The sequence below is a fragment of the Malurus melanocephalus genome, unplaced genomic scaffold (genome assembly GCF_030028575.1).
Source record: "Malurus melanocephalus ecotype Western Australia unplaced genomic scaffold, MMel_1.1 scaffold_63, whole genome shotgun sequence".
NCBI classification, from domain to species: Eukaryota; Metazoa; Chordata; class Aves; order Passeriformes; family Maluridae; genus Malurus; species Malurus melanocephalus.
This window is the reverse complement of record NW_026623295.1, coordinates 203,941-230,115: the sequence shown is the minus strand read 5'-3', so window position 1 is coordinate 230,115 and position 26,175 is coordinate 203,941. Positions and strand designations below refer to the sequence as shown.

Sequence of the window (26,175 nt, the reverse complement as noted above, 5' to 3'; positions counted from 1 at the left end):
GACACAGCCCTCAGTGCCGATGGCMAKCTGRATGGCCTCCGAGGTGAAGGGACACTGAGCTTCTTGAGAGGTGCCAACCAACATCTCCAGCACCAAGGGWCAAAGCTGACCCTCCTCTCTGTATTCTCCCAGAGCTTTCTGGAAGAGACAGATTTGACACGTACAYCCTGGTCACTGGGAGSCATCTTCTTGAGCCCACTTTACAAYGTCAAGWCCCCRAGTCATCCAATGCCTAAAGYRTTGCCTTGAGTTCCTTTATGGATAGTCACCAAATACCTGATCACCAGCATAAATACTGCTCAGATGCCAATGACAAGTGCATAGAAATATGTCTGATATTGTAAGTCAAGAACAACCTTGCTCCTATACTGCATTCTTGAACAAATACCTGTTCCATTGTTCTCCTCCATTCACTTTTTTTTTAAAAAAAGACTTTTGCTTAAAGTTTGAAAACAGCTAGCTAAGTATTCTGAATTAACACTAGAAACAGAATTAGAATGGTATAAAAATAAATAATTTGGGGCAATTACAAACTAACCTAGCCACGAACAGTTTTTTCTTTTCCCCCTTCAGACATAATGCAACCAAACAATGAAGAAATTTCCACATTATTTTCAAATGCTAAGCACACTTCATTTGAATGTCTCAGCAACTGCAAATTTAAACTCSGAGGGCACTAATTATCCTATATGAGAAGGGTTTATTGTCACTAATGTTAGTGGGAGTTAGGCCCTGCACACTGGGAGGGAGATTTACTCTTTTGCAAAACCTGTTTTATTCAGGTGCAGTTGCTTCAAAGGCCTTTCCTTACCATGCAGCCTATGTTCAATGCAGAGAAGCTCATTATACCAGTTACATTCATGATGATACCAGATGTTCAAATTGAATACTCATGAGAATTATTTTCAGTCTTGCTATTCACATAAAACTTGGTGGCGAACAATTAGTAAATGGAAGGATGCTAAAAAAAAAAAAAAAAAAGGGAACAAAAAAAAGAAAACAATGAAGGGGGCCTCTAAGAAAGCTGGAGAATGACTATTTACAGGGGCATGTTGTGACAGGACAAGGGAGAATGGTTTCAAATTGAGAGCARTTCTAGATATTAGGAAGWAATKCTTTCCCATGAGGGTGGTGAGGCACTGGAATAGGTTTCTCAGATAAGTCACGGATGCCCCATCCCTGTGTTCAGGGTCAGGCTGGATGGGGCTTTGAGCAGCCTGGTCTAGTGGAAGGGATCCCTGCCCATGGCWGGGGGTTGGAAATGGAGGACATTTAAGGTCTATTCCAAAACAAACCATTCTGTCATTCTATCATTCTATGAAAATTTACATCACCATTTAGCTGCAGTTTTATCCATCCCATCCAGGACAGACACTGAGAAATTAAAGCCTTTCTCTGATGAGAGATATTTTCAGTTTACAAGATTCCTCCCTGCATAGCAGACATCAGCAATATTCCTGCTCTCTCCTAGGTTTACTACACCTGTGGCTCACCAGCAATTTATGAAGGCTTATCATTTCTTGTGTAATGAAGCATATCTCTTTGCAAATAGCTGGGAAGGTGCAGGGAAAGGGAGGGCCAATTATTGTTCAGCTGGGACCACTAACAAAAACTCGTAGGCAAATGCTGGCTCTGCAGGGGACTAAGAATGCCCCAGAGAGCAGTACTGCCAACTCCAATGGCATTATGATGAGTGCCATGATATCTCACATTGTATTTAAAGGCCTAGAGAGATCATTAGCTAAAAACCTCTGGTTTAAGCTTCTGGAATAGCGGCTTCCAAACTTTATAGAAGGCGGATCTTCCTTTTCATGCTATCACAAACTGACTTTTAATTAAAAACACCAACAGGCCATTTAATCTTGCTAATTTATCCAGTCCAAGGAATAAAGATGAGATTACTTGCTACAGTCTTCCCAGGGATCATTGACTCCAGTGATCAGTTTGGGATCATTGATCTAGACTGCAGAAAGCTGCAGAAAACCCACTTGAATGGTGATCCAACCTCCTCCAAAGGGCTGCAAAGATGCAAGACTAATTTCTCACTTTACATCAATCTTTCTATCACTCTCTTTGTACCTTCCTCTCTTTTACATTTGCACCAATAATGTTCAACTCATCTCCAGCTCTAAATGCATGAATCCATATATTTGCTCATTTGTAATTCCCACTTGCCTGACACYGCCAGATGTTTCTCTCTTCCCTCACTCATACTTATTTTGCAGTACATTCTCTAGTCCCCTGTTACCCAGTCCTGTCCCAGGTAAATTGCAGCATTAAGTGTTTTGGACTTTCCCGATAAAGATGTCACATCATATTACTGAAATTAATATATTTGGAATTTGGAAGAGACCACCTTGTTACAATAATATCAAAGCCTGACACATTTTAGGTCTATCTTACTTGACAGCATCTCTTTGGAGAGCAGGGATCTCCATAGCCTCTAAATGATATTTTGACAGTTGCTGGTTAATCTGCCCCACTGAGACCAGTTTCTGCAGGTCACCTCTTTAAAGCAAAGGGACCTTCCTTCCTCTGCGTTTTGGGTTGCATTTCTYCTACCAGCACCCATGGTATGCACCAAGACCAGTTGACTTGGCATAGGTCTAAGGGGAGGCAGGAAAGAGATGTGGCTCTGCACACACACCTGTGATGGGTGGACTTGAGTTGGTTAGAAAGCCACCACAGTAAAATGCAAGAGTATAACTTTCATAAAAAATCATAGCAGTTCTGAGATATTTTCAAAATTCATATCAAAYCACTTCTTTTCACTTCTTAGTAGTGCATTTGGTTTGTGATGASGTGAATTTTCTCAATACTTTATGTTTTTCAGTAACTGCTGCTTCAGTTAAATATGATCAATCAAGTAATAAATTGGTTTTAGAGGTTCTACCTTTTTTTCCTGATTAAGAAATAGGACTGTTACAACACTTTTACAGAGACTGTTCTTTAAAGATGCTAGCAAAGAAGTGGCTTTTCCCTCTAATCAATATTTTAAAAATTACTGTATTCATGTAACACTAAAAACGAGTGGAGGAGATTTTTAGTCTCGAGGGTGAAGGAAATAAGAAAATAAGAAAAGTGCTGGTTACTGGGGTGATACCACGTGGCATTGATGAGTGACTCCCACACCAGTGATGAAAAGCACTGCTTGTACTGCTGGTGCTTTGCAGCTGAGGGTACAGACATTTGAACTCTGCACAGCAGAAGAGATGCTGATGAGTGCTGAGTGTTTCAYATGTGTTACATAATCTTATATATACTGCATAAACGTATCGTGTGCATGCGTGTACATGTGATATGCAAATCACTGAGGACATTCAAGCATTATTGCAAACAGGTAAACCTCTGTGTAGGTGGGWCACTGATGGTTGCTTCTTAGGAGCCAAAGTGCCTCATATTATTACTCAGGTTCAAACAATAAAAACTGGCATTTACAAGACACGTGGCTGCATCTTTGCTGTTGGCATTTGAACTAAGAACTGCATTCAGGCTCAGCACCACTGTGATAACTCGAAAAAATTAATCTGTAGGATTTATGAAGAAAATGCCATTGCTACTTGAAACCGACTTGACAGTGTGCACGTGAATCCCTCAATTTGTCACATTSATTAGGGAAGAAAGGGCTGATTTGAGTGATTTAAATGACTGTGGTGTTTTGAATTGTTCTGATTCATAATAGGCAAATTTTGYTCATAAATGAAAAGTGCTTTCTATAAATGTGAGGATAAACCACTTTTGAACAAAATTTGATCGCACCTTAAATTGCAGGAGAGCATTTATCCAGCTATCTCTCTGACCTTGTAGTGGATTAGAGGACTGAGTTAATTTTTCTTTTAAAATTGTGCATAATACTGAAATACTTGCTCAGTTACTTTTGACTTAGATAAAAATGGATTTTAAATGAGAATACAGTTTTTTCTCCTTTATGCGTTAGAACACATAAGCAAATGATGACATGAAGCTTGTCATTTTTGACCCTCACACTCAGAGACAGAATTTCTTGAGCAATTTATCCGTTATGTCAAAGGGAGGGTGTTCAGAAGAACACTTTCTGCAAGCCAAAACTTCCTTTTCTGCCCTTCCTTCTGCCTCCAGAATATTCAGCATATGCAAATAGAGGCCACTATCCTTCTCCACAATTTAACATGTTTAGCAGGTATTTTCTCAGCTTCTGAAAAATAAAATGTGTGGCAAACTTGAAGTTAACAGGGTTCTACAGAGCTTAGTCAGATACTTCCAGGCCTTTCAGAAACAGRCATTTTATTGAAATTTGCAAAAAGTGCGTAGCTTTGAAGAGATAAGTGTGAAATAGTCCTTGTACCAGATTTTCTGACTAAGTCACAACTTAGGACATTTTATCCGTGAGTGTTGAGCAGAACACGAGTGCAGACACTGCAACCAGCAGGGAGTAGCTTGGAGGATCAAGGTTTCACAGCACAGACATCTCAAAATCTTCCCACAAAAGCATTATGAGACAGATGACAATCTCATAACAGAGCAATGTAGGGAGAGTTATTGCTTTCTATCATGTTCTTCCTCAACTGTTCAAAATGCTCACTAGTCTCCAGGCAAAGTTAAGAAGGAAGATGGTCTKCATCTGACACTTGACAAAGAATAAATGAAGGAAGTGGTGTTAGGAAGTAACAACCAGCCAAATACCTTCAGAGAGATAACTGGCTGATACGTGAGCTGGGCACTTGGCAGCTGTAGAAGCAGCCCAGCAATGACTGGATAAAAGTGCTGTAAAAACATGCTTGCACTCAATAAAACTTGAAATGCATCAAATATTTGGAGGGCTGAATAAATAAACTAAAGGTTGCAAACAGTTTTGCCCTTTGAAAGGCAAACAAACAAACAAAAAAAAAAACAAACCCAATTATAAAAATTCCTGATTTAAAAACAAAACAAAACCAAAAAACACCACCAACAAAACACACCAACCTTTTGTATGATGGTGTTCAAGGAGTCACATGCTGGAGCTCCCAGAGAACTGGAATAAAATGTTGTGGTATCTAGTTCTCCAGTCTGTCATTTCACATCCTAGAGTACWGTTCTTTGTTTTCTCTGCTCTCTGCCAGTCTTCCAAATAAGACTAAAAGAAGATCACTCACCTCCAAGAAGCTTYAAATCCACTTGGCATTCATAATTTATGAATCAAATCCCACAATATACTTGTCATGGAAATGCTATACTATGGATATGTGTCATTAGTAAGAAGCTTATTTTCTTGAGACGGCCTTTAATCAAAACAAGAGGAGGATGCTATGAAACTCCTCTGAATCTAAGATTCATTCACCAAAACAAAACAGCATCACTAACTAGCAGAAGTTTGGGGGTTTGTGYGGCCCAACAATTTCAAGCATGAACTCTGCTGGGTGTGTTTTTAACTCCTGACATATCCACATCATGGACTGCCAGTCAGCTGGACACACAAGGAAATAGAAGATTCATGCTTATAAAAGGAAGCTTTTAATGCTTTGTAAGCTTCAGCCAGCCTTGCATGCCTCATGACATAAGGAGATTCCCCAAACCTGCAATTATGAGCTTAGAAGCTTGTACTGACATTAGAAAAGACTCTGCTTTCTGATCATTATCTCCTCTGTCACGTTGGAAACGGTTGATGATTCTTGGAAATAATGGTGGGTAAGAAGGCACTTAAATCTCCACTTCAAGCAATATCTGCAAGCTTTCCTAATGTGCCAGGGTGAGAAGGGCTTCTAAAAACAACAGGGCATGAAGGCCAGCATGATTAAGAAAATGTAACCCCAACCCAAGATCTTAGCTTAAACACTAATGGAAATGATCTTTTATTGGAGGTCAGAAATAACATTTAGGCTGAAGCCACTCTTGAAGGAATCTGTTCTTTGTGCTCCGTTCAGAATCAACCATCTTCACTGTTACAAATAGGGCTCTTTCTCTTGAAGGCTAAATATGAAAGAAAAAGCACAGAACTTTTATATTGGAGAGGGCACTGTAAGGAAGGTCACTTTATAGAAAGCATGAAATGTAATTTGGAGAAGAATGCTAATACCAGCTATATCAGATTGTGAGGAAGCTGAAAACAGCATATGTTCTAATATTGTCTTTTATTGATTTTGCTGCCAACATCCCACTTCAACAATGTTACAGCTGCACTTCAGGACTCTTAATGGAGGGGGATGGAGAAAATCAATATACAGAGCTTGCTTCTGCTCCCATTGAATTCAATGTGAGTTTYATTATTAACTGCAATGAGCAGAGGACAGAGTTCAGACTGTTTCATCACTTGGTGTTTGTTTATTCTTTCCCTTTTTATTTAACCTCCTAAGGGGCAATGCGTATTTTTATCCTATGTCTTAGAAAAGTCCCACCTAAGTAGGGCAATCCCCTATCAAACTGTGAGTTTATATGTTGGAAATGATGCCCTGCTTTATGAAACCTAATGAAAAATTATAGCCTGTATCCTGAATTGGGAAAGTTATAATAAAAGGTATAGGATTTGAACTAAATTCTAATAATAAAATCTTTTTTGTTTTCTTAAAAGTATTTTCATTCCAATATGAAGCAAATAAAAGCAGTTTAGTTTTTACTGACTTGTAAAATATTTCTTTCAATGTATATTGTTTTCCCTATTGCGAAGAGACAGGATGCACCTGAACTTCTTTTCACTATTATTTTAATGCTATTTACACAAAATGAAATATGCTAAAATTATCTCCAAGAATTATAAGCATCATCTTCATTCCAACAACATGCTGTTAATTTTGTTCTAGCATGAATGCAAAACATATTTTAACATGCTGTCAAAATGAGACACTAAGAATGTCAATAAAATAACACTAAAATAAATGTAAATTTAGACTGCTGTCACAAGTGGCTGCTTGGTTTTGTGAAGATGTTAGGTTGCTATAGCATTTTCCATAGCAACTTTGCATCTTATTACATAAATAATCCCTCAGTGTCCTTAAAGCTTACTAAAAACAGGATTAAATCTATTCTCATATGTAATGATCCTGCATAAAACCTTATCAGTATGAAATACCCAGAAAACTTGATAAATTGTAATCTAGATAATAGTATTTCTGGCAGTGGAAAAGCATCAAAGCACAACAGACTTGTTTCGTAGTAAACAGGACATCCTCCTACACCCCATATTAGGAAAATGYCTTTGAAGTGCCTGCTTCCTCTAAAATTTGGAAGTTAGATTAACCCCTTCACKGCTGCACCCACAGAACCAGCAGAGAGACATCTATCCTGGAGTCTATGTGTCATACATGGTCCCAACACCTGGGACAGGACAAGGCTGTCTTTATTCCCCAGGGAGCTACAGTCGGCCTGGATTCAATCAAGACTTTTCTGCYAAATTCAGCTGCACAAGAAGCCTTATTAGAGGCAAATGGACTTAAAACCAGGGGCATAAAATTAGGCCCCTGCCCACATGCTTCCTGAACTTCAGCCTATTTTTGTAAAAGCTGTGGGAAAAATGGAATGCATTTTATGGCACAAAATTGGAGCCTGCCTGATGATAACAGCTCTGAACTGGCATGCTGTGAAAGACACTGGAGCAGACTTTTCCCAGCATAGAGGGAGTAATCATCTTGTGCAGCTTTCTAGTGATCGCCCCTGATGGTTCCAGGGAGCAAAGCTGATTGTCTGCTGTGTCCAGAGCATTTCCATTTGAAGGGAAGTTACTCTGCTCACAGAGCTCAAAAGGGTTGTTCAGCTGCCTTCTCTGGCCAGAGAGAGGAYGCTGTCACTCCAGTGACAATTCAGAACCTCACATTTTAAATACATTCTTTTCTTTGAGATTGCCTCTAAAACCTGGCTGGTAGCTTCCGTTGACAGGGTTTATTYGTTTATCACCGCAGGGCTGCTTACGACACCAGCTGCTGATGGCTTCGAAAGGGTACCACTTCATTTCAGGAAAAACAAAGCAATGCCAGACCATTAATCTCTAAAGTAAATATATGTTGTTATTTTACATTATATTTATCAATAAGTRTTTAAAAGGACAATAGGCAAATTGTGGATTTGTTAAATACCAATAAAATCTGATGCCAAAAAGCTATGGGATGGAGAGGAAATGACAGAAAAATAAATCTGACTTTTGTTTGAAACAAAATCTTCCATAAACCTAAAGGTTCGACTTACAAGAAAGGAAGGGAGAATTATCTGATCTCTGAGATCAGGAGGAAGAAGAAGTTCTGACATGAGATCTGCAGTGACATTTGTTCAGTTGGAAAAAAAGCTCAGCTCCACACAGCTAGGGCTCTGTGATTTCTATTCAAAGTTTTAACAAGCAATATAAAGCTTTCCTACCAGTTTAATCCATCTATAAAACACAGTTTCTGTTCCATGTATGTATCCCTGCATTCACAAAAGACTTAGAGAAAGCAAAAAGAGGATTGAATTGCAGAGAAAAGATGAATAAGCATCACACAGATCACTTTGGTGTTGTTTCAGGCTTTCCTTGAAGACTTGCCAGGCTTGCAGCTTTCAAGACAGACCYGCAAACAATAACCCAAAGCCTGTTTTATGCTGTGTGGACCAGGGTGCGATGTTCAAATACTGACTTTCACAAGGACTTGCGTTCTTCTGTGAGATGGACTGCCCACTGTTCAGCCTGTCTCTTACAGCAAGTGACTTAGCTGATGCTGCAAACAGCTCAGGACAGCATTAAAGATCCAGCTTCACTGTTCAAGTTTGGCACCTACTTTGGGTATGTTTGAAAATGCTGCCATGGAGGATTTTGCAAGTTAGCCCTCCCTAACTTCCAAACCAGCAYCAATCTTACACGTTCAGAGTGGGTTTGCATTACGTAACTTGCAATTTATTACCTGCACTCATTCCCTGAGATGTTACTACACTATGTCATCACAGGTGGTAMAATGGTGGTGAAAAGCTCCAGAGACCCAAGGTGCAGGTTACTGCAAGGCTGTTGAGCTGGAGAGAGGTTAAACCCAGAAACATCATCCACGTGGACAGAGCAGGCAGCGGCTGAATGCCAGGAAGAACCATTGCCTCCACTCGGCATTAGAGAACTGAGATAATACAAATTCACTGATTAGTCGAGGCAGGGGATGTGCAGCAGAGCTGGGATTTGGTCTAGAGCTCTGGGATCCCTGTCAGACACTTCAATCACACAGCTCTCCTTCCCACACCCCTCTGCAAGCACAGTGTGTTTCCTTCTTCTCTGCAGCACCAGCTCCAGTCTCTCTCTGCAGTTGGAGCAGCTAGAATTAATGGCATGTTGCTGTGTACTGAGAAAGCAAAAGATTAACCCACCTCCCCATACAGGGAAATTACAAGTGCCTTGTAGGCATAAACCAAACTTCAGCTATTCTCCACAACACACACGTTCACTAATTCTTAAAATCACTTTCGAGGCTTTTACATGTGGTTCCTTGCTCCCCGTACCAGCAGGTGGGAGAAGAAGCATCCATAAATCCTGATCATTCTGAAGATTTTTGTATATCCTCTAGAATCCACCACTGAATCTCTTTTTTCTCCCTTGAGCTAATGCTTCAGTAGCTGCGCCTTGACTTTCAAATATATTAACTGAGTTGCCAATCATCATTATTATTTTTTTCTTAGCAATCTTCCAGCTTTACTTCAGCAATCCTCTTGTCTCTTTCAAACTCCAAAATCCACACTGCAAAAAAAAATCACTATTTAAAGGCTGAATTTTTGAAAAAAATATTAAAAATTCTAAAGTAATAGCTGGTCTCACAGGTGAGAYTCACTCAGTCTCAGGTCAGCCTTTTGCCAGCTTTCCCTGGAATGCAAATGACTTTTAGTCTGTGAAACTGGGAGGATTTCCCATAAACCAGGCACATATGACAGCTCAACCAACTTATTGGATACCCTAGGGGGTTCTGCAGGGTATCCTTGCAGCAGTTTGAGATGATCTCCAAAATAACAAACAAGTAGTGAAGCCTTCCTTTTCCTTGAGGATTCAGCCTTCAGACTAGAGTAGGACACTGACTATGCCTGGGGAGAATGACACATAAAATACCTGCTCTGTGTGCAGGAGACAGTGACCCAAGCCTGCAATGTGGACTTGGGGGTGGAAGACAGGTTTAGGAGATTGGAGATGCCTGCTCTCATTCCAGCTCTGCCACTGAGTCACTGACATSARCAAATCAAGTTCATGAATAGCTGGCAGAAGCACAATYTGMAGATGAAAGAAGAGGATTTGAGTCYAGAATGRMGGGRCACTYKTTGCAACAAGTCCCTGTGGACCTGTTCTGATTCTTGCAAGAGCAAATCCTCCCAAACAAAGGTTGACTTCTAACATGCATCATGACTTGATCTCTTGCATGACTTAATATGTAGCATGAATTGAAGAAAAATCAAACTATTCTTATTAACAGCTTATCCATCACCTACCCCAAATCCCCAYGTTACTGTGTACTAGGGTGTCAGTTACCTGTAACATTCCTGTGTGTCCTGCGTGYAGCTGGGATGSAGTTAATTTTCTTCCTAATAGCTGGCTCAGTGCTGTGCWTTGGATTTAGTATGAGATTGTTGATAACACACTWATGTTTTAGCTGCTGTTAAATAATGCTTTCTGTAATCCAAGGACTTTTCAGTTCCCCATGCTCTGCCAGTGAGGCACAAGAAGCCTGRAGGAAGCCTGGCTGGGACAGATGACCCAAATTAGCCAGAGGGATATTCCATACCAYAGAGCTGCTRGCATGCTCAGYGCATAAACTGGGRRGAGTTGGCCAGGAGGGGCAAATTGCTGCTGGGGGACAAGCTGGGCATTGGTCAGAGCATGGGGAGAAACTGTGCATTACTTCTTTCTCTTGGATTTWATTTCCATCTCTCTCCTTGTTATCATCATTACTACCACTGGTATTATTATTACCATTATCATAATCATTATATTTTGTTCAATTATTAAGCTGTTGTTATCTCAACCCACAACTTCTTACTTTTTTTTTTTTTCTGATTCTCCTCCCCATTGCACTAGGCTGGGGGAGTGAGTGAGCAGCTGAATTGTRCTTAGTTACCAGCTGGGTTAAACCACAGCAATCTGAAACCCAAAGTCCAGCAGCTCTGGACAAGCATTCTAGCACTGAAGTGCTTTTTCACAGTCTCAGGGCTTAGATGTGCTGCACTACGTTTTCAATGCTGGGGTTGGGATCCACTTCCTTTTTCTCAGGGTGATTAACAGGTTTCTCTGTAGTTGTCCTAGAGGAAAGTTTCCATTGCAGCCATCTAGCTGTGAGAAGATGYGACGTGCTCAGTGTGTTTCCTTCCCAGAAAAAAAGAAMTTATGCTGGGAGACTCCTGAAACTACACTTTACCGAGACAGAATGAGGTCTTAGAACCCACTCTAAATTGTTGTATTAATTAAGCCTTCTTGTASTAGTGGTGACTTAACCAGGTGAACCACTGTAAAAAAGACATGACACAGGTGTTGAAGCCTGAGGGAATCTCTGTCACTTATTATAGCTTTGGGGTGGTAATGTCCCAGAAGTGTTGCTCACACTGTCAAAAAGAGAAGGCTGAAAAATAATGTCCTCAAGAAAATTGTTGGAATGGCAGAACATGCAGTTTAGAGCTCTGGAACCATCTAAATCAATTCATCATGTCTCATTGCTTCAGCTGCTTTTGGATTTAGTCTTTTAACCCTTTTAGTGGGCACGCTGTCCTTGAATTGAAGAGGCACAATATCTTAACGTTCGATCCTTGCTCTTCCCATGGTTAAGTGTGTAAACAAAGTTTTTATGAAAAGGGGTTAAAAATAAAGAAAGTGACAATGTTTTCTTACTGTGCAGGATGGTTTCTTTGTCATTAAAGACTCTTTAAAAGACATTCTTCATAGAACAGAGGTTGAATACAAATAGCCACTCCAGTGAGATAAAGTGGTGGTTCTGGAATGACGTACTCAGAAGGAGAGGAAAAAAGAGAAAAAGAGAAGGCAGCTAACACAAATAGTAAGTTTAAAAAATGCCAGAAGAAGGAAAGAAGTATCACATTTCAGTACCTAAAAATAATAATAAAAAAGTCCTTATCTCAGTTCATTCAATGCTTTATACCCAACAGCTCTTTTGGTTTAGCTCCAAGTTCCCTCTSCTGTCATTGACAGAAGAACCAAATGCACTTGCTTTAGTTGAGAATGTAGTGTTGAAAGAAGAAAGCCATAACATTAATTTTAGAACTGGATGCCTGCAGCGGGTTGGATCAACTTCACTGAGTTTAAGAGGATGATGAATGGTACAACAAACAATGATGGACTTGCACTCAAGTGGATTCATATTGCTAAATTTTGATTTAGAATGCAACACAGTACTAGATTTGCTCATGTGCCCACATTGTAACAATACAAATAACCTGATATTGTTTGGGATAGAACACTGTAGAAATCTCAGATATCAAAAATTTTGACAGTAATGTCGTTGTTCATACACTGAAACCAAACACGCTTTCCTCTCTGGGATGTTACAAAATGAATGACCAGCACAGCTCTGCCCTAAGCATGCATATGTTAAACCTGGCTGAACTGATATGCATTACAGTTCAAAACATTCCTGCTCCTCTTCTGGCATGCAGGCAATATGTATTTCTTGCTCTGCCTTCCTGTTGTTAGTTCTAATGACTTTTCTCCATGGAGTGGACACAGTCAATGTAAARTGATTAGATAGTCATAAAAATTGCTGATTCCTAGCAGTTCCTTGTCTGCAAWGACCCACTGTCTCAGCTTCAAACAWTCTGTTAATGGTATCTAGAAAATACAAATTCACACTAGTAGCCCAGTAACAAATAAGGCTACCCTTTAACTGTTCTGTTTTCTTCCAGGAAAAGTATTAAATCTCTTGAGTTTTATAATAAAAATGTATTTGCTAGAACGACACCCCTTCCTTTGGTCTTTACCTCTGGAGACCTTTGACCTCACACAGTATCCTGTCACAGGAGGAGCAAAGGAGTTCTTCTCCCTGTAAGTTYGAATCCACACTTTTTGACTGGCATATACATGGACTTGAAATCATTTAAAGGATGAAAATCTTTCCTTCCTTATTATGGTGATTGTCTGAAAAGGACTAGATCAGGATGAACCTAATGGAGACTCTCAGTTTATTCCCATATTATTCCTTCCTATTTTATTTTCCTGGAAGCTCACTGCTGCCTGGCAGTTTCCAGTAATGCTTCAGCTTCAGCCCCTGAAAATTTAGTTCTTTATATATATGAGTGTCTAAACAAGCAAACCCTTGTCAGCCACTCACAAATTATTAGTCAATGCCAGCTAATAGAGCAAAGCATACATCCAGACCATGTTAACAATTAGTAACTCTGGCAGCTCCTGAGCAACCTCTTGTGTGTCCATCCTGGATAGCAGAATATTTGTGGAGGGCTGGAAAAGCTGCTTCTCTTTGTTCACATTACATGCATCCCTTGTTCTTACACTCATGATAGCCATCKAATGAGTGTCTAATTCATGCAGAATGCAACTCTTAGAAAGGCAGTATGCAACCAAAAAAACACCCACAACTAAAATGGTCTTTGTTATAGCRATTAGAGATTATTATATCTTTGTTGGAAAGAAAGGTAAGGCTTAAAGAATACTGACCAAAGCACAACTTGAACTGTTCTCATAATAAAACATTGTTGCAACCATGGAATGGAATATTCCATTCATGCAAAACTGCAGAGAGCGTGTCATGCAAAACTGCAGAGAGCGTGGTAAAGAAACATAATGCTTCCAGCCAAGGGCAGAACTGGAGCATTTTCATCATTATGGAACATAGCAGGTGACAGACATCTCCTAGAGACAGCTTGCATCATTCAAATAACTAATTTATGAGGGTTTAAAATAAGATACTGTCTTATATAATCAGGTATTAACATGTCACTTCTCATATGGAAGTTTTTGTTTGCTTTTARTAAAACAACACTTGTATATATTTACCTGAGTCATCTACTCTCAGCTTTTTACTGGGATTGTCACCACTGTCATCATCAGACATTTCCATCTCCTCTTCCCGGCGGATTCCCATGAGCTGTTCACTGTGAGCATTTCGTAGCTCCTAAAATCCAAAATTACGTTTTGTCAGTGTTARCTCCCATAAAGTCATTATGCATTATTTAGTATCTGTTTTTAACACTGATCTGGTTTTAATTATACATCATTTATCATTATAATCTATTTATTTGTGTATGAATATTTATAACAACAGAAGCGTAGGGAGTTCTTCCTGAGAAAGAACTTTGTCAAAGGTAACACTTGGGGAAAACAGGAGAGAAAGTGACTGGCCAATTTGAGTGATCTTTAGGTTTGCTAAACATAGGAGAATGTTTTAACAGCCGGGATAATACTTAAAATTGGTGTATAAAGCAGACTGATAAAGAGATTGTCAGCCTCCTTAAGGTATAGCTAATTCTTGCTTCCCTCTGCCTCTTGGGATATGATTAATTTGGCCAAATGTGGGTGTCTCCAACACAAAAAGCTATGTTAACTAAAAGGTGCCTAAAAGTGCCTCGTTTTCTCTGCTGATTGCAAAGAGCCAACAGCAGCCAGGGCAGATGAAGTGCTCTCTATTGTAATTGCCTGGTGCTGGTCAAAGGAATCTCACCCTCTCTCCCTATGCCCAGATTGCCTCGTATTTAAAAAGGCCTGAAAACCTTGGCATCTCGATCCAAAAGGAATGGCAGCAGGGACAGCTCGGTCTCCGGGTGACCGCTGCAAGGGCAGGCAGGCAGGCAGCCCCCGCACATGTCACCAGGAAAAGGATCAGCAGGCACGTGGGCTTTGGAGCAGTCTAGACGGTCTTTGTTCTGCGCAGAAAAGCCGGCGCGGGTGTAGCGACTGCCTTTTTAATGGCAGCACCGAGAAGATTGAGAGGACTCTATTTTGTCCTAATAATCCTGTCAGGTGTAACATGGGGATGCTGCACTGTGATTAGTGTAGGCTTTGTCCACCCGCAGACAGCTAATTTTTCTGCCAACAAAGAGCTTAATTCCCAAAGAGGTGGTTTGAAATCTTTGAAACAAGGGAGAGTCGTGTGGAAGGAGGAGACAGCATTGAGGAGCCCGACAGCAGCTCTGTGCAATTAACAATAATCTGTCAGAGGGGGGCTGCATGAAAAAAAGRGAAGGCGTTTCTCTTGAGCTGTACCCTCGGTTCATCGGCAGATCTCAAATATTCTGAAAAATGTATCTGTGCCCATTAATCCCAGCAAAGGCATGGAAGCTAATTAGTGGGTGTTTTACAGGAGAATAATTAAAAAAAAAAAAAAAAAGGTGATTTAAAAGGTAAATTTTCAGCCAGTGTCTAATGAAATCAGAAGAGCTTCTGGAAGGAGTTGGCAAGCCGTTTCTGAATTTCATGTTGGGGAAGACTACCTGCACTTTTTCCTGGGGAAGTATACTGCATACATGAGCAGACATTGCTTACATTTACTCCCTCATTAATGAACAAATGTCCTTGATGCATCAATGCCTACATTATCAGCAAAGTCAATAATTTCCTATGGAGAATGTCTATGTGTATGAGTGYTTTCTTTGGGCTTGGGCTTCTAGCAAARGATTTCTAAATTCAKGAAAAAAAATGGAAAGTGATCAAGTAATTAAATTAAACAAATCAGCAGATAATATCGTGGTTAGAAGATACAATTTAAATCAAATATACCATTTGGTATATTTCAATAATATTTCATATCTGAAAGAMAGGTATTTCCAAAATATATTGGTTTAGCTAGATGCTTTGCATCATTTTGGATAGTTTTAGTTGTCCTCCTCTTAGGAAAACAGAAGGCAGTAATGTTTGAAAAAAAATGAGTAGAAAATTAATGTTTCTGCAAAGTCCAACTCTTACATATTTCAGTTTATTAAATATTTAGAAACCAGCAAATGAATGACACACCACATCCCTTTACAGAAAGTTAGTTTAAGAAGGGATGATCATARTATAATTAAAATAATCTACTAGCAAATAAAGTTTTCATATTTCTCTAAAAGATAAGACAAATATCAATCCCCAAATTTCCAACTTTCAATTGAACAAAGGCATTATCCACTATGTATATGAAATATTTGTGAACAAAATGCAAAATACAGTTTGCACCAATAAATTATACTAACATTTTATTTTAAGTGTCCCATTATTGAAGTAATTTGGTATTCACCATAATAGCACTGATAATAAAGTATTCATTTGGTATTCATGTGGATGTTACATTTAGTGCCATTGGTATTCAACTGTAATTTAGCATTAGTTAATGGACACTTAAAATGTTATCCAAATGATTTATATCACAGTACTTCAGTGTTTCTCAAACTAAGTGTACAACACTTATTTTACAAGTGTACTACAAAATAATTAAATAAGTGCACCTTACCTTCTAAAGTTTTTATTCTGAGACAGAGAAAAATCATTTAGAGGMCTGTGATAGTAACAACCAACACACTGTACTACATGAAGGTTAACCAAGTGTATGTAAATTGCTCATATTAAAATAATATAAAAGGAAGAAAAAAGAAAGAATACAAAGACAGCGGTACTTACTTTTTAAAATACAGGCTCATAGCGTATATACTGAATTAAAATCGAAAGCTGGATGACCAAAACACAGGATGAGGTCTAGCATTTCCTTTGCTGCCACTCACAGCAAGGGGAGAYAGAATCCCATTTCCTCTGCTCATGCTTATGACAGTCACACATGCATGGTCCCACATTGCTAACTCTGTGTGGTTGTATGATTACATTTATACTGGTTTCTTTGCAAGCATAATATTTAGAATCAATACAAGTGATGTATCTACTTTTAAAAATATAAACATAAAACAAATAGGAAGGAGTAAGTCACAGTTCTGGATTTAATATGCTGATGTCATTATTTAGGAAAGAAATTTCTTATTTTATTCTCACTCAAAGTCATCTGATAATGACCATAAGATGGCACAGCGGAAAAAAAATCTGTGCTGCGGAATTCTTCTTTTAAAAASAGATCACGATGACTTCTAAATTTCTCATTTAAAAATAYTGTTYCTAATTTCACTACTTCAGTTCATTATTTCAGATAGTAAACATAATCCTCTAATGATTTCCCAAATTTTGCATGAAAAATAAAAACACATTGCTCCCTATCTTCATGTTATTTAATGACTATTATTGTAATGAGAGCAATGGGAGCAATTCATACAGTAGAAAAGACTATAAAGGACCAGTTGATAAACAGCTAAAATGGKGGCTGTAAATATTGCCAAATACACTATGTCCAGCTACAATCACACTCGTTCTGTGTCAATCCAGCTGTGAGATGATGGATAGAAAGTAAAAATAAAATCACCAACCTCAGAATGCTTTCGCCAAATGTCTATGTTCTTTCGCTGGGCTTTCGAGAAATGGTCCCAAGCTTTTTGTCTGGTAGAAGCGTTGAAAACGGCGACAATCTGCTCAACTTTGGTGAACAAGGAAGTCAAACAAGACAAGCAATTTATGTTGTGATCACTATAGAGAAGCAAAGCAAAGACACTAGGAGTCTATGGATGATGTCATTACTGAAACAACATCATCAATATCCATCCAATGACGTGTCTTTCATACTTACATTGTATCAATGTTGGAGATGTCTCCCTTCAAGTCTGCCTCCATAACTTTAGTCTACACAACTTTTAACTATGCACCAAGAACCAGGCATGCAGCTGCTTCCCCGAGATGTCTGCTCCCACTCCCTGTGCTGGCACACACCTTTGTCCTGTGTGACTCAGGAATGACCCTCAAGACATCTACCTGACACATTCCCTGCGGCAGCGGGGTGCAGATGAGTGGGCTGCACCAAYGAAAGCGTGGAAGGCAGGCAGGCTCTGCCTTGGAGGATGACTACCTGGTAGTGGGAACTTGCCAGCAGATGGGAAGGGCTAAACCACACATCAACCTCTCACTCTGTGGCTGCAGCCTCTGCTTCTCCTCTGTTCAATATCAAGGGGCTCACCTGTGGTAGACCAGTCTGTGCTGYCTCCATGGCCTATGAGTGGTTACGTACATGAGCAGACAACTTTTTATTTCATATAAGATGAAGAACAGATGTGAAATGGGCTTCCTTCATTCAACTCTAATGAAGCCAAATATCAATATTTAGAACAGTTACCTAGGGCAATTAACATCCTAAAGTTTTTAGCTGTTTGTTCATCTCAGTTGAGAGAGCTTTTCTCTCAACATTCTTTYCTTTCTCTTCACTTCAGTTACAAGCAACATTGTCCTTCCACAACAGTGACCTGCCTGAAAATAATTTGGCCAAGATGTAAGTTGCCTTGATCCCAGCACAATTAACTGAAGGAAACACCAATAAATCCAGATTTTCTATAAACAGCCTGGGTTGTGCTCCTGAATGAACAGCTGTGCCAACTTACGAAGTCAAACTGAAAAATGCTTCAGCTCTTTGACAAGGTTCTTTGCTATTTATCTCTTTAGATTCTTTGCTATTTATCTATTTAGATTTAGAGTGGAAACACTGTCCTTTTTTTAATCAAGTTGCAGCTTACAGCACTTCCTGTTCCTCTCACTGAAAAGTGGTGGCAGGAGAGCTGTAACACCTTCTGCCCTGGTCCCTCATCTTGCTGATTGAGAGCTGCTCTCCTTCCCTTAAGTCAGAGATGTAGGGTATCTTATTATACATCGCAACCCATCCTTCCTAAAATGGTGAGCTCACCTCCTAAAGCAGTCATGTATCTTTCACCTCTGGAACAGGAAGTTAAYCTCACTCATTTGAATAGGAACACATTTCTTCTATTCTCTGGGTTTTTTACCACTTTTTTAGGCTGCTTTCAGATTCCTACAGAGTAYAACATTTTGAATCACATATGGAAGATTTTCTTTCAGGGAGGATTARTTATCTTCTAAAGTCATAGTAAGTAATTGTAGCTAATTTTCTTTTAAAATGAATATATATATAGTTTACAACACAGAAAGTGCATCAGACCTACTGTGATGAACTTATCTGTTTGTAATCCATTCAAGTTTTAAAGGTAGATGTGATAATTTCAGCCCATTAGAACTTGCTTAGACTGAAGAGTGGATGTATCAAGGAAGTTATGCTGCGTGTATTTTTTCAATTAATTTGAAAAGAATGAAAATGGTAAAGCACTCTATTACTATGTGTATAGAAATTGAGGCTAGAATTTAATTACTATYGTTGCGTTGATGACCCAGGTGCTCAGAAAATTTTGCTTAATTAACAATCTGTTTTCAGTTTGCAAGTGGAAATTCAAGTAGGAAAGATTCGCAAAGATACAAGGAAGAGCTGGCTTGCCATTTCCCACTAATAAGTATTAATAAGATCATCTGAATTTTGAAAAACATTTGAACTTTAAAGTGTTTAATTTCCATTATGTGAACAGGTGCTAAGATTTATCAAAAGTCATTATCTGATCATTTCAGAAACTCCYCTCAATGGAAACACAAGCAAGGAAGATGCCATAGGTTTTTCTTGCATAACTGCAGCAAAGTGAACATAAAGAGGATCTCCTTCCYTTACCTAACTTTTAGCAATTAAAAAACCTGTAAGAGGTAGGATAGTATGAGTACAATGTGCTGAAAATCAAGGCATTTAATGAAACTTTATGAAACAGGCAGCGAGGGATAATCAAAAGGAAAATATAGAGGAGAATACTAAACTAATGCATCAAGGACCAATATACCAGTGCTCTATTCAAAAAAGTGTCAATGCATGTACAGCAATTTCAATATTCAGAGCTCTAGGCTGTGAAGTATTGAAAATTGCCACAGGCAACACACAACATAACAGGTGTCCAAACATTACAACAGAGCTAAAAAGCAGCCAAGGCCATGGTTTGATGGTACAGGGAAGTGCCTTCACTTTTTTTTTTGCACTGGACAAAAATCCTGCATTCACATGCTATGAGACTGCAATTCAAACCTGYTCTGACACATTTGCTATTGTTTCACCAGCTCATTTGTTTTCCCATAGATACCCTGGAAGCCTAAAGCTGGCATTATGCCTGTGCTCTGGTGAACTGGAAGGCAAGGCATGATATACCTACTCCTGATCAGGATCAAATTTGTATGGGATCCAGCAGCACACGGCCCATAAGCATGGTAGATTCATCCCTAAGAAGAAGCCATGAGAGGTCTATATTAGCTGAGAAACTCTCCAGTTTACTTACTTTTCGTCTAAGTCTAGGAAAGACTTGGCCAAAGAGAGGCCCCAGATTTTGGGCTGATATCTCCAGAACGTGAGTGAAACAGTCTTGCTGCTGAGAACCATGGCTTTCACATTATTTTCTGATCTTCAGGAAGAAATTTCTAAAACTAAATAACAGGTAATATCTATCTCTCTAAGGCACCTTGAACTCCAGGATGCACCGTACTGTCAGCTGTGACTGGTGAGTAGGATTATTAAGTAACATGAAATATTCATTGTCAAACATCTGTTAGTGAGTTCTATGCTGTATCAAATTTTCATTGACCATATGCAAAGCTGCTTCCGTACTAAATTAGGATTTTAAAAAACACATTGTTCTGGAAGGATCCATAGCACGTCATTGTTTTTCCTATCAATATATCTTACAGGATGTAAGTAATTGCATCTTTCCTAATGACTTTTTCTGTAGCTGGTTAATTTACCTGGCATGTTTCAAACAAAGGATTATTATCTAATTGCTTCCCTGCTGTGTTATAAATAACGAGGAAGACCCAAACAACTAAGCCCAGAGTGATATGCAGGTGCCAATGTTCAATGTTCAAATGTAGTGCAACTACAAYGCACTTCAGTAAGTATATTAATAGAAAGTTGAAGCCTCAGTTTTTGCTGCCATAAAGGATGCTACCTGGAAAAGGTGTTGTTACCAAGTATCAATGTAAAAGCAACCAGAAAAGAACAGCAAAACAGCAAAAATCCCTTAAACAGTGCCTGCAGAAATTGCATAGAAGATTGCATTAAATGGAAAACTAGAAYGTCTCCAGGGCAAGAGAATATTTGACACAGGATATTTGAAAATTATACTACCAAAGAAAAGTAGAGATYAATGAGAACCAAAGTGTGGCCTCATCTGTGGATGAAGAGGTAGAGAGAACACTTTTGCCCTGCATTACATTTATCAAGAAGTCTATTTTAAATACATGATTGAGTGAAACCTGAAATTTATTCCTGGGTTCAGGAGTCAAGAAGTACTCAATTTTTCCTTTGCTTATTACATTATAARCTGCCATGCATATTATTTTATACTACATATATTATAATATGTATAATTTATAGTAGAAAAAGAAACAAAATAGAAACTGRAAAGTAATGTGTTAGAATAAAAACAAAAGTCTTGGCTGACAGATAAAATAATCGGATTTCATGTGGAATTTTACTCCAAATTCCACCAATTAGGGACACAGGATGAAAAGGGCTTTGCACTAAATTACTGCAAGTGTCAGAGCAGAATATATGGCAATTTAGCTCAGAAAAATTCTGTAAGAGTGCGACAGTTGACATGAAGGGTAAAAGAAAAATTCCACCCATAAAATTACAGTGTAAAGGAAACTGTTACAGTAAATGTATAACATGCTTTTCAAATATAGAGTCGAAGCACAGGGAGGATATAGAGTTGGCGTGGTTTGGGTCAGAAGCCTTGTTGCTGAATTCTGACTAAGCTGCAGTCTGCCAATCGATTTGGCTTCAAGCCCAGCAAACCAAGGAATTACAGTAGTCAAGGCTAGATGCTGTAGTGAATGAATTAGAGTCTCCAGGTCAGTTTTGGATAGGGAAGAGAATATTTTTGGCAAGAGTCCTGAAAGGCATTTGGTAATGAACTAAACAGAACTTAGCATTACATCCAAGGCTAAAATTGCGCATAGGTAAATGACACATGACGTTAGTAAGAGAAATGGTAGACAGATTGTAGAGTAATGAAATATGTAATTTTAATTAATTTGAGCTAAACACTCAGTCTTTTCGTTATGGTACCRTTTACTTTCAAAAATAAATTTGCCTGTCCCACTTTGAGAGCTGAAAACCTGCAGCCTCTCCCTGTTACTCAATTCACATGCCACAAATGGAGAAACAGATGTGTTTGCATTTGACTAGAAGAGGAAAACATAAAAGCTGGAAATATCACCCTGGAGTATACTGTAGATAATGCATGGGATGGGTCCTAAAGCAAAGCATACCACAGGTCATCAGCGGGATACATAAGCAAAGACCACTATAGATWTGTTATAATAAAGATGCAGGTTTTGACAGCTATGCAAAATATCTCATCTGGCACAAATAAATGCTATAGTTATTTCACTTTGGTTTTGTTGGGGTTTTGTGTTTGGCTGTGTTTTTTTAATTCTTTTTCTCAAATCCACAATTATCTGTAACCCAGTGAGAGAAATTTGGTCTGCATGCTGCCCAGAAGTCCATAGGCTCCTTAAGACAGAGCATGATAAAGGAGAAAACCACAGGACTTCACTATTATATCCCCAAATTCCACCTTTTTGGACAGACAGAGAGAATGGTGCCTGCCAGTGATTTATCTCCCAAATGGTTTTGCTGTGTGGGCGGTCAGCTTGCAGGGATGCCATTCCTCAGCCTGTCCTGCTACCAATAACTACATCTGTTCTAGAGATCAGAGCCAGCCAGGGACCATTCCTAYTCTCTAAAACCAACGGGCATAACATGCCGAGTTGTGCATTCTCTCTCCCCAAAAAGACGCTTTTCTGGGCACCTACTTGGCCTGCATCAAACTCTAAACTGTACCACATTTTGTGGGARTAGACTAGCTGACCCAGAGCAGCAGCTTTCTTACAGCTGAACACTATGGGCCAGCCTGCCCTAGCTCAGCTTAATTTAATCCTGCAGAGTCAGTGGGGTCATCCTTTATTGGGAGTCTCACCTTTCTGCTCTCATCTTGCTGCAGAGGTCTCAGCGGGGCAGAGACTTACCAGAGGAAGAAGGATGTTCTCCTCTTCCATCTACCCCATCTCACCTAYCTGAATACCAGAAAGAATGTCCTCTCTCTAAATTATTTCTGCGTTTCTCTTTGACTAGGCCTGGAGGATTTGAGATGAGGAGGATGGGTGTCTGGGTTCATGTTTTGTCCCTCTTCCAATTCCACCTGACTCAGACTGATCCCAGTCAATCTGCTTGTGTGGGATATTGAGAGGCTGAGTGAAAGTCAGTGGTCTAYACCTGAGTGATGCAGGAAGAAATACTTCTTTCTGATACAATATTAAGATTTTTCCTCATAAAGAACAAGAAAAGTACTTGTACCACAACGCTTACTCTAACCCCTGGCCTTGTAAGAATACCAAAAATCTGTGACAGCAGCCATTGTTTTCTTTTCTTCTTCTTTCTGCTAAGAAGCGCAGTGGGGAACAGCGGAAGAAAGCGTATTATGGGGATACTAAAAGCACCTGATTTCAGGATTCATACTGAAATCTGTGCAGTAACTTGTCTGAGGTATATCAACAACAGTTATAGGAATAAAAGAACATTCCCTGTTAAACCCGGAAATWAAAAAAAAAATACTATTTAATTAAAGAGAGCCCATTTTCCCTGCGAGGTATTGCTAGAAAATCTGTCTACAATTTAAGCTTTGAAAATCCTCTAGGTTGTGAAACGTGGTTTAATTTACAATGGAGAAACTGACAGCTTGGTGTAACCGCAAGAGCTGGCGCTGTGCCATGTGATAAATCACTCGGACTCAACAAGACCACTTCACCTTCATGTCATTTCTCAACAAACAGGAGCCTGACATCAGACCARCACAACACGGCAGGGCAAGCACAAATGTACAGTACCTGCTCATTCAGYGCCACCATCTTACATTACAGAATGGACTCTGTGGACCTACTGTTGACAATCAGAAAAAAAATCTAGAAAACCCTCAKCCTGCCCCCACCAAATCAAAGGAAGATGAAGTGAATGCTGCTTGCTTGATCAGTTTGACAAGATTGCAAGCCGTCCCCAATGTACTGCAGTTAATTAGCTGTCCTTTTTGCTATTTATGGTTAGGCATACCTTTCTTTTCAGTTCTCAGATTTAAAAATAGCAAAAGCAGGAACAACCATTTTTGGTAAGTCTGTCCAAAAAGAAAACTCCAAGGGAACTCTGTGATGTAGGAACATCACAAATGTGATCAAAGGTCCCGTTAAGTGAAGTAGTAATTATGCAGRGATCTCGCAGATTAAAATGTTCCTAGGAGATCAGGAGGGCTATGTTTGTTTGGGGCATAATAGTTTCTTTTGCTGAAGAAAGAGGATAAAGATGTGGTTGAGGAGGTTTCAACAGCCATAGCCTCTTCTGACAATTAAAAAAAATTGTCTCACACACCTTATGCGTGAACATTTACTTCTCCATTTGTTGCCACACCTTATGTTCCCTTGCCTGCCATGACTTCTTCCTTCAGTATTTTTGTTCCTTCCTTCTGTGTGTGTCCATCTTTGTCTCCCACACAGTCTCTCCCTTTCCAAAACTTTTTTTTTTGGTCCCATAACATCTCTGTAATCATCACAAACTACACCATTTATGGTAAATCCTGTGATTTGACATGAAGCATAACTAGTGCACACTGAAGGGAGCAAGTGTTTCAGTCACTGACAGCTGCACAGGATTATTCACATGAACAAGGTTTAATCAATCCCTTATAAGCAGTCTGAGCAGTTTTAGATTCACAGATCGTATGGTATGCACAGCCAGCTCGGGAATCCTTTTGGGGGAAACGTCCATCTTTCCTTCCTTGCCCAGTGTCTTACTCTCTTCCCTCATCCTTTATTTCACAGAACATTTACAATTCAATTCTGTGACACATCAGGCCCATACCCCTGTCTCTACTCAGCAAGGCAGGTCAAAACCAAGCACAGATTTCCACGTGATTAAAGCCCATGCTCCTCTGCCTTGAACCTTGTGTCATCATCTAGGAGAACTGAAGATTCCAGACAAATGGCATGAGTTGTCAAAACAGACTGAAATCTCTTGGAAGGAATGCTTTTGTTTTTCTACAAAATACCATTCATATTTAATAGCCTACATTAAAAAAAAAAAAAAAAAGTCTTAAAAATAACAGAAGCTTTTCTGTTGAAATTCTGGCCATGCTTAAATCAATACCAAGATTCATATTGACTTTAGGTGGAGTGAAAGCTACAGACAATGGAAGGAATGCAGAAATTGTAAGAAAATGAAACACAGAGGAAAAAGCTGTGTGAAACACACAAGTATAACCCACGAAGGATTATACTGCCAAAAAGGGGGAGGAACTACAAGAATGCAAGGTAAAATAAAAATGAAGTCTTTCGACTCTATTCTCTGCCACTGCCACAGCATCCTGTATAGAAATGCTTTTGAGAACATGTGTACAGGAGACAGAAAATAGAAGGACAACTGAAAAAAGAATAGAGAGATCCAGCTGATCATTAATGGACGAATTATCAGCAGAGAAACAAGCCAAGAGCCTGCTGAATAATTGAGCTAACAAAAGAGACTGGATGGATTGTAGAGGTTATTTTGTATTTAATTTTTTTCTTTTTTCATAAATGCATCAAGGTAGAAAATAATAGTGGTGACTAATGACATGAATGATTAATGTTTTTATTTGTATTATAGGGGCATTCTATGACACCAACTGAGAACTGGGCTACACTGTAAAAACACATTATATGACTCAATCTCTTTCACAAAGAGCTTAATGATGACCTAAAAACTGCACATAAAGTAAGCTCATATTTTTGAATTAGTCAATGGCAATTGAAAGAAAAACTGTAAGACTGGTCAATTAAAGAGCAGGAAAATCCTTTTAAAAGTTGTTATTAATGTGGAGCAAATTTAAATTCATACTTGGGAAAGCATGATTGTATATAAAAGGTCTGACTGCTAAGAGAATTTTAACCAGCATGCTTTCAATGKCTGTAACGAAACTGGCTTCATTTTTAGTAGTATGAGAATACGAAAAAGTGGAAGGATTTTTTGAGAAAGGACCAAAGTATGGAATTTAAAGCAAACCACATATAGACATTGATTTTAGTAATCACCATCATGTCAATGTAAATTCTATCTTTTCTAAAGCAAGAGATCAACTTCTGAAGTGAACCTGTAAAGAGAAAAACAAAACTGATGCCAATCATTTTTTGAAGAGAGCTCAAAAAGGATTTTTAACATTTTTCTTGCTTTTTAATATTAAAAAAATGCAGATTCTATCTGTGAAGGCACTGATAATGTTAAAGATTAAGTCATATCCAGGGAGATCAGAGAATGAAAATGA

General features: G+C 39.0%; 1 protein-coding gene across 1 annotated transcript in view; it reads right to left on the bottom strand.

Annotated features, from left to right (window-relative positions):
- The window catches only part of ENOX1 (ecto-NOX disulfide-thiol exchanger 1), a 239,577-nt gene that overhangs the window by 46,624 nt on the left and 166,778 nt on the right, over positions 1 to 26,175 (bottom strand). Inside the window, exons 9-10 of the mRNA XM_057366309.1 lie at positions 17,281 to 17,387; positions 13,898 to 14,015 (exon numbers count right to left, since the gene is read on the bottom strand). Coding sequence (XP_057222292.1) covers positions 13,898 to 14,015; positions 17,281 to 17,387 — 225 coding nt within the window. The remainder of the gene's footprint in view (positions 1 to 13,897; positions 14,016 to 17,280; positions 17,388 to 26,175) is intronic.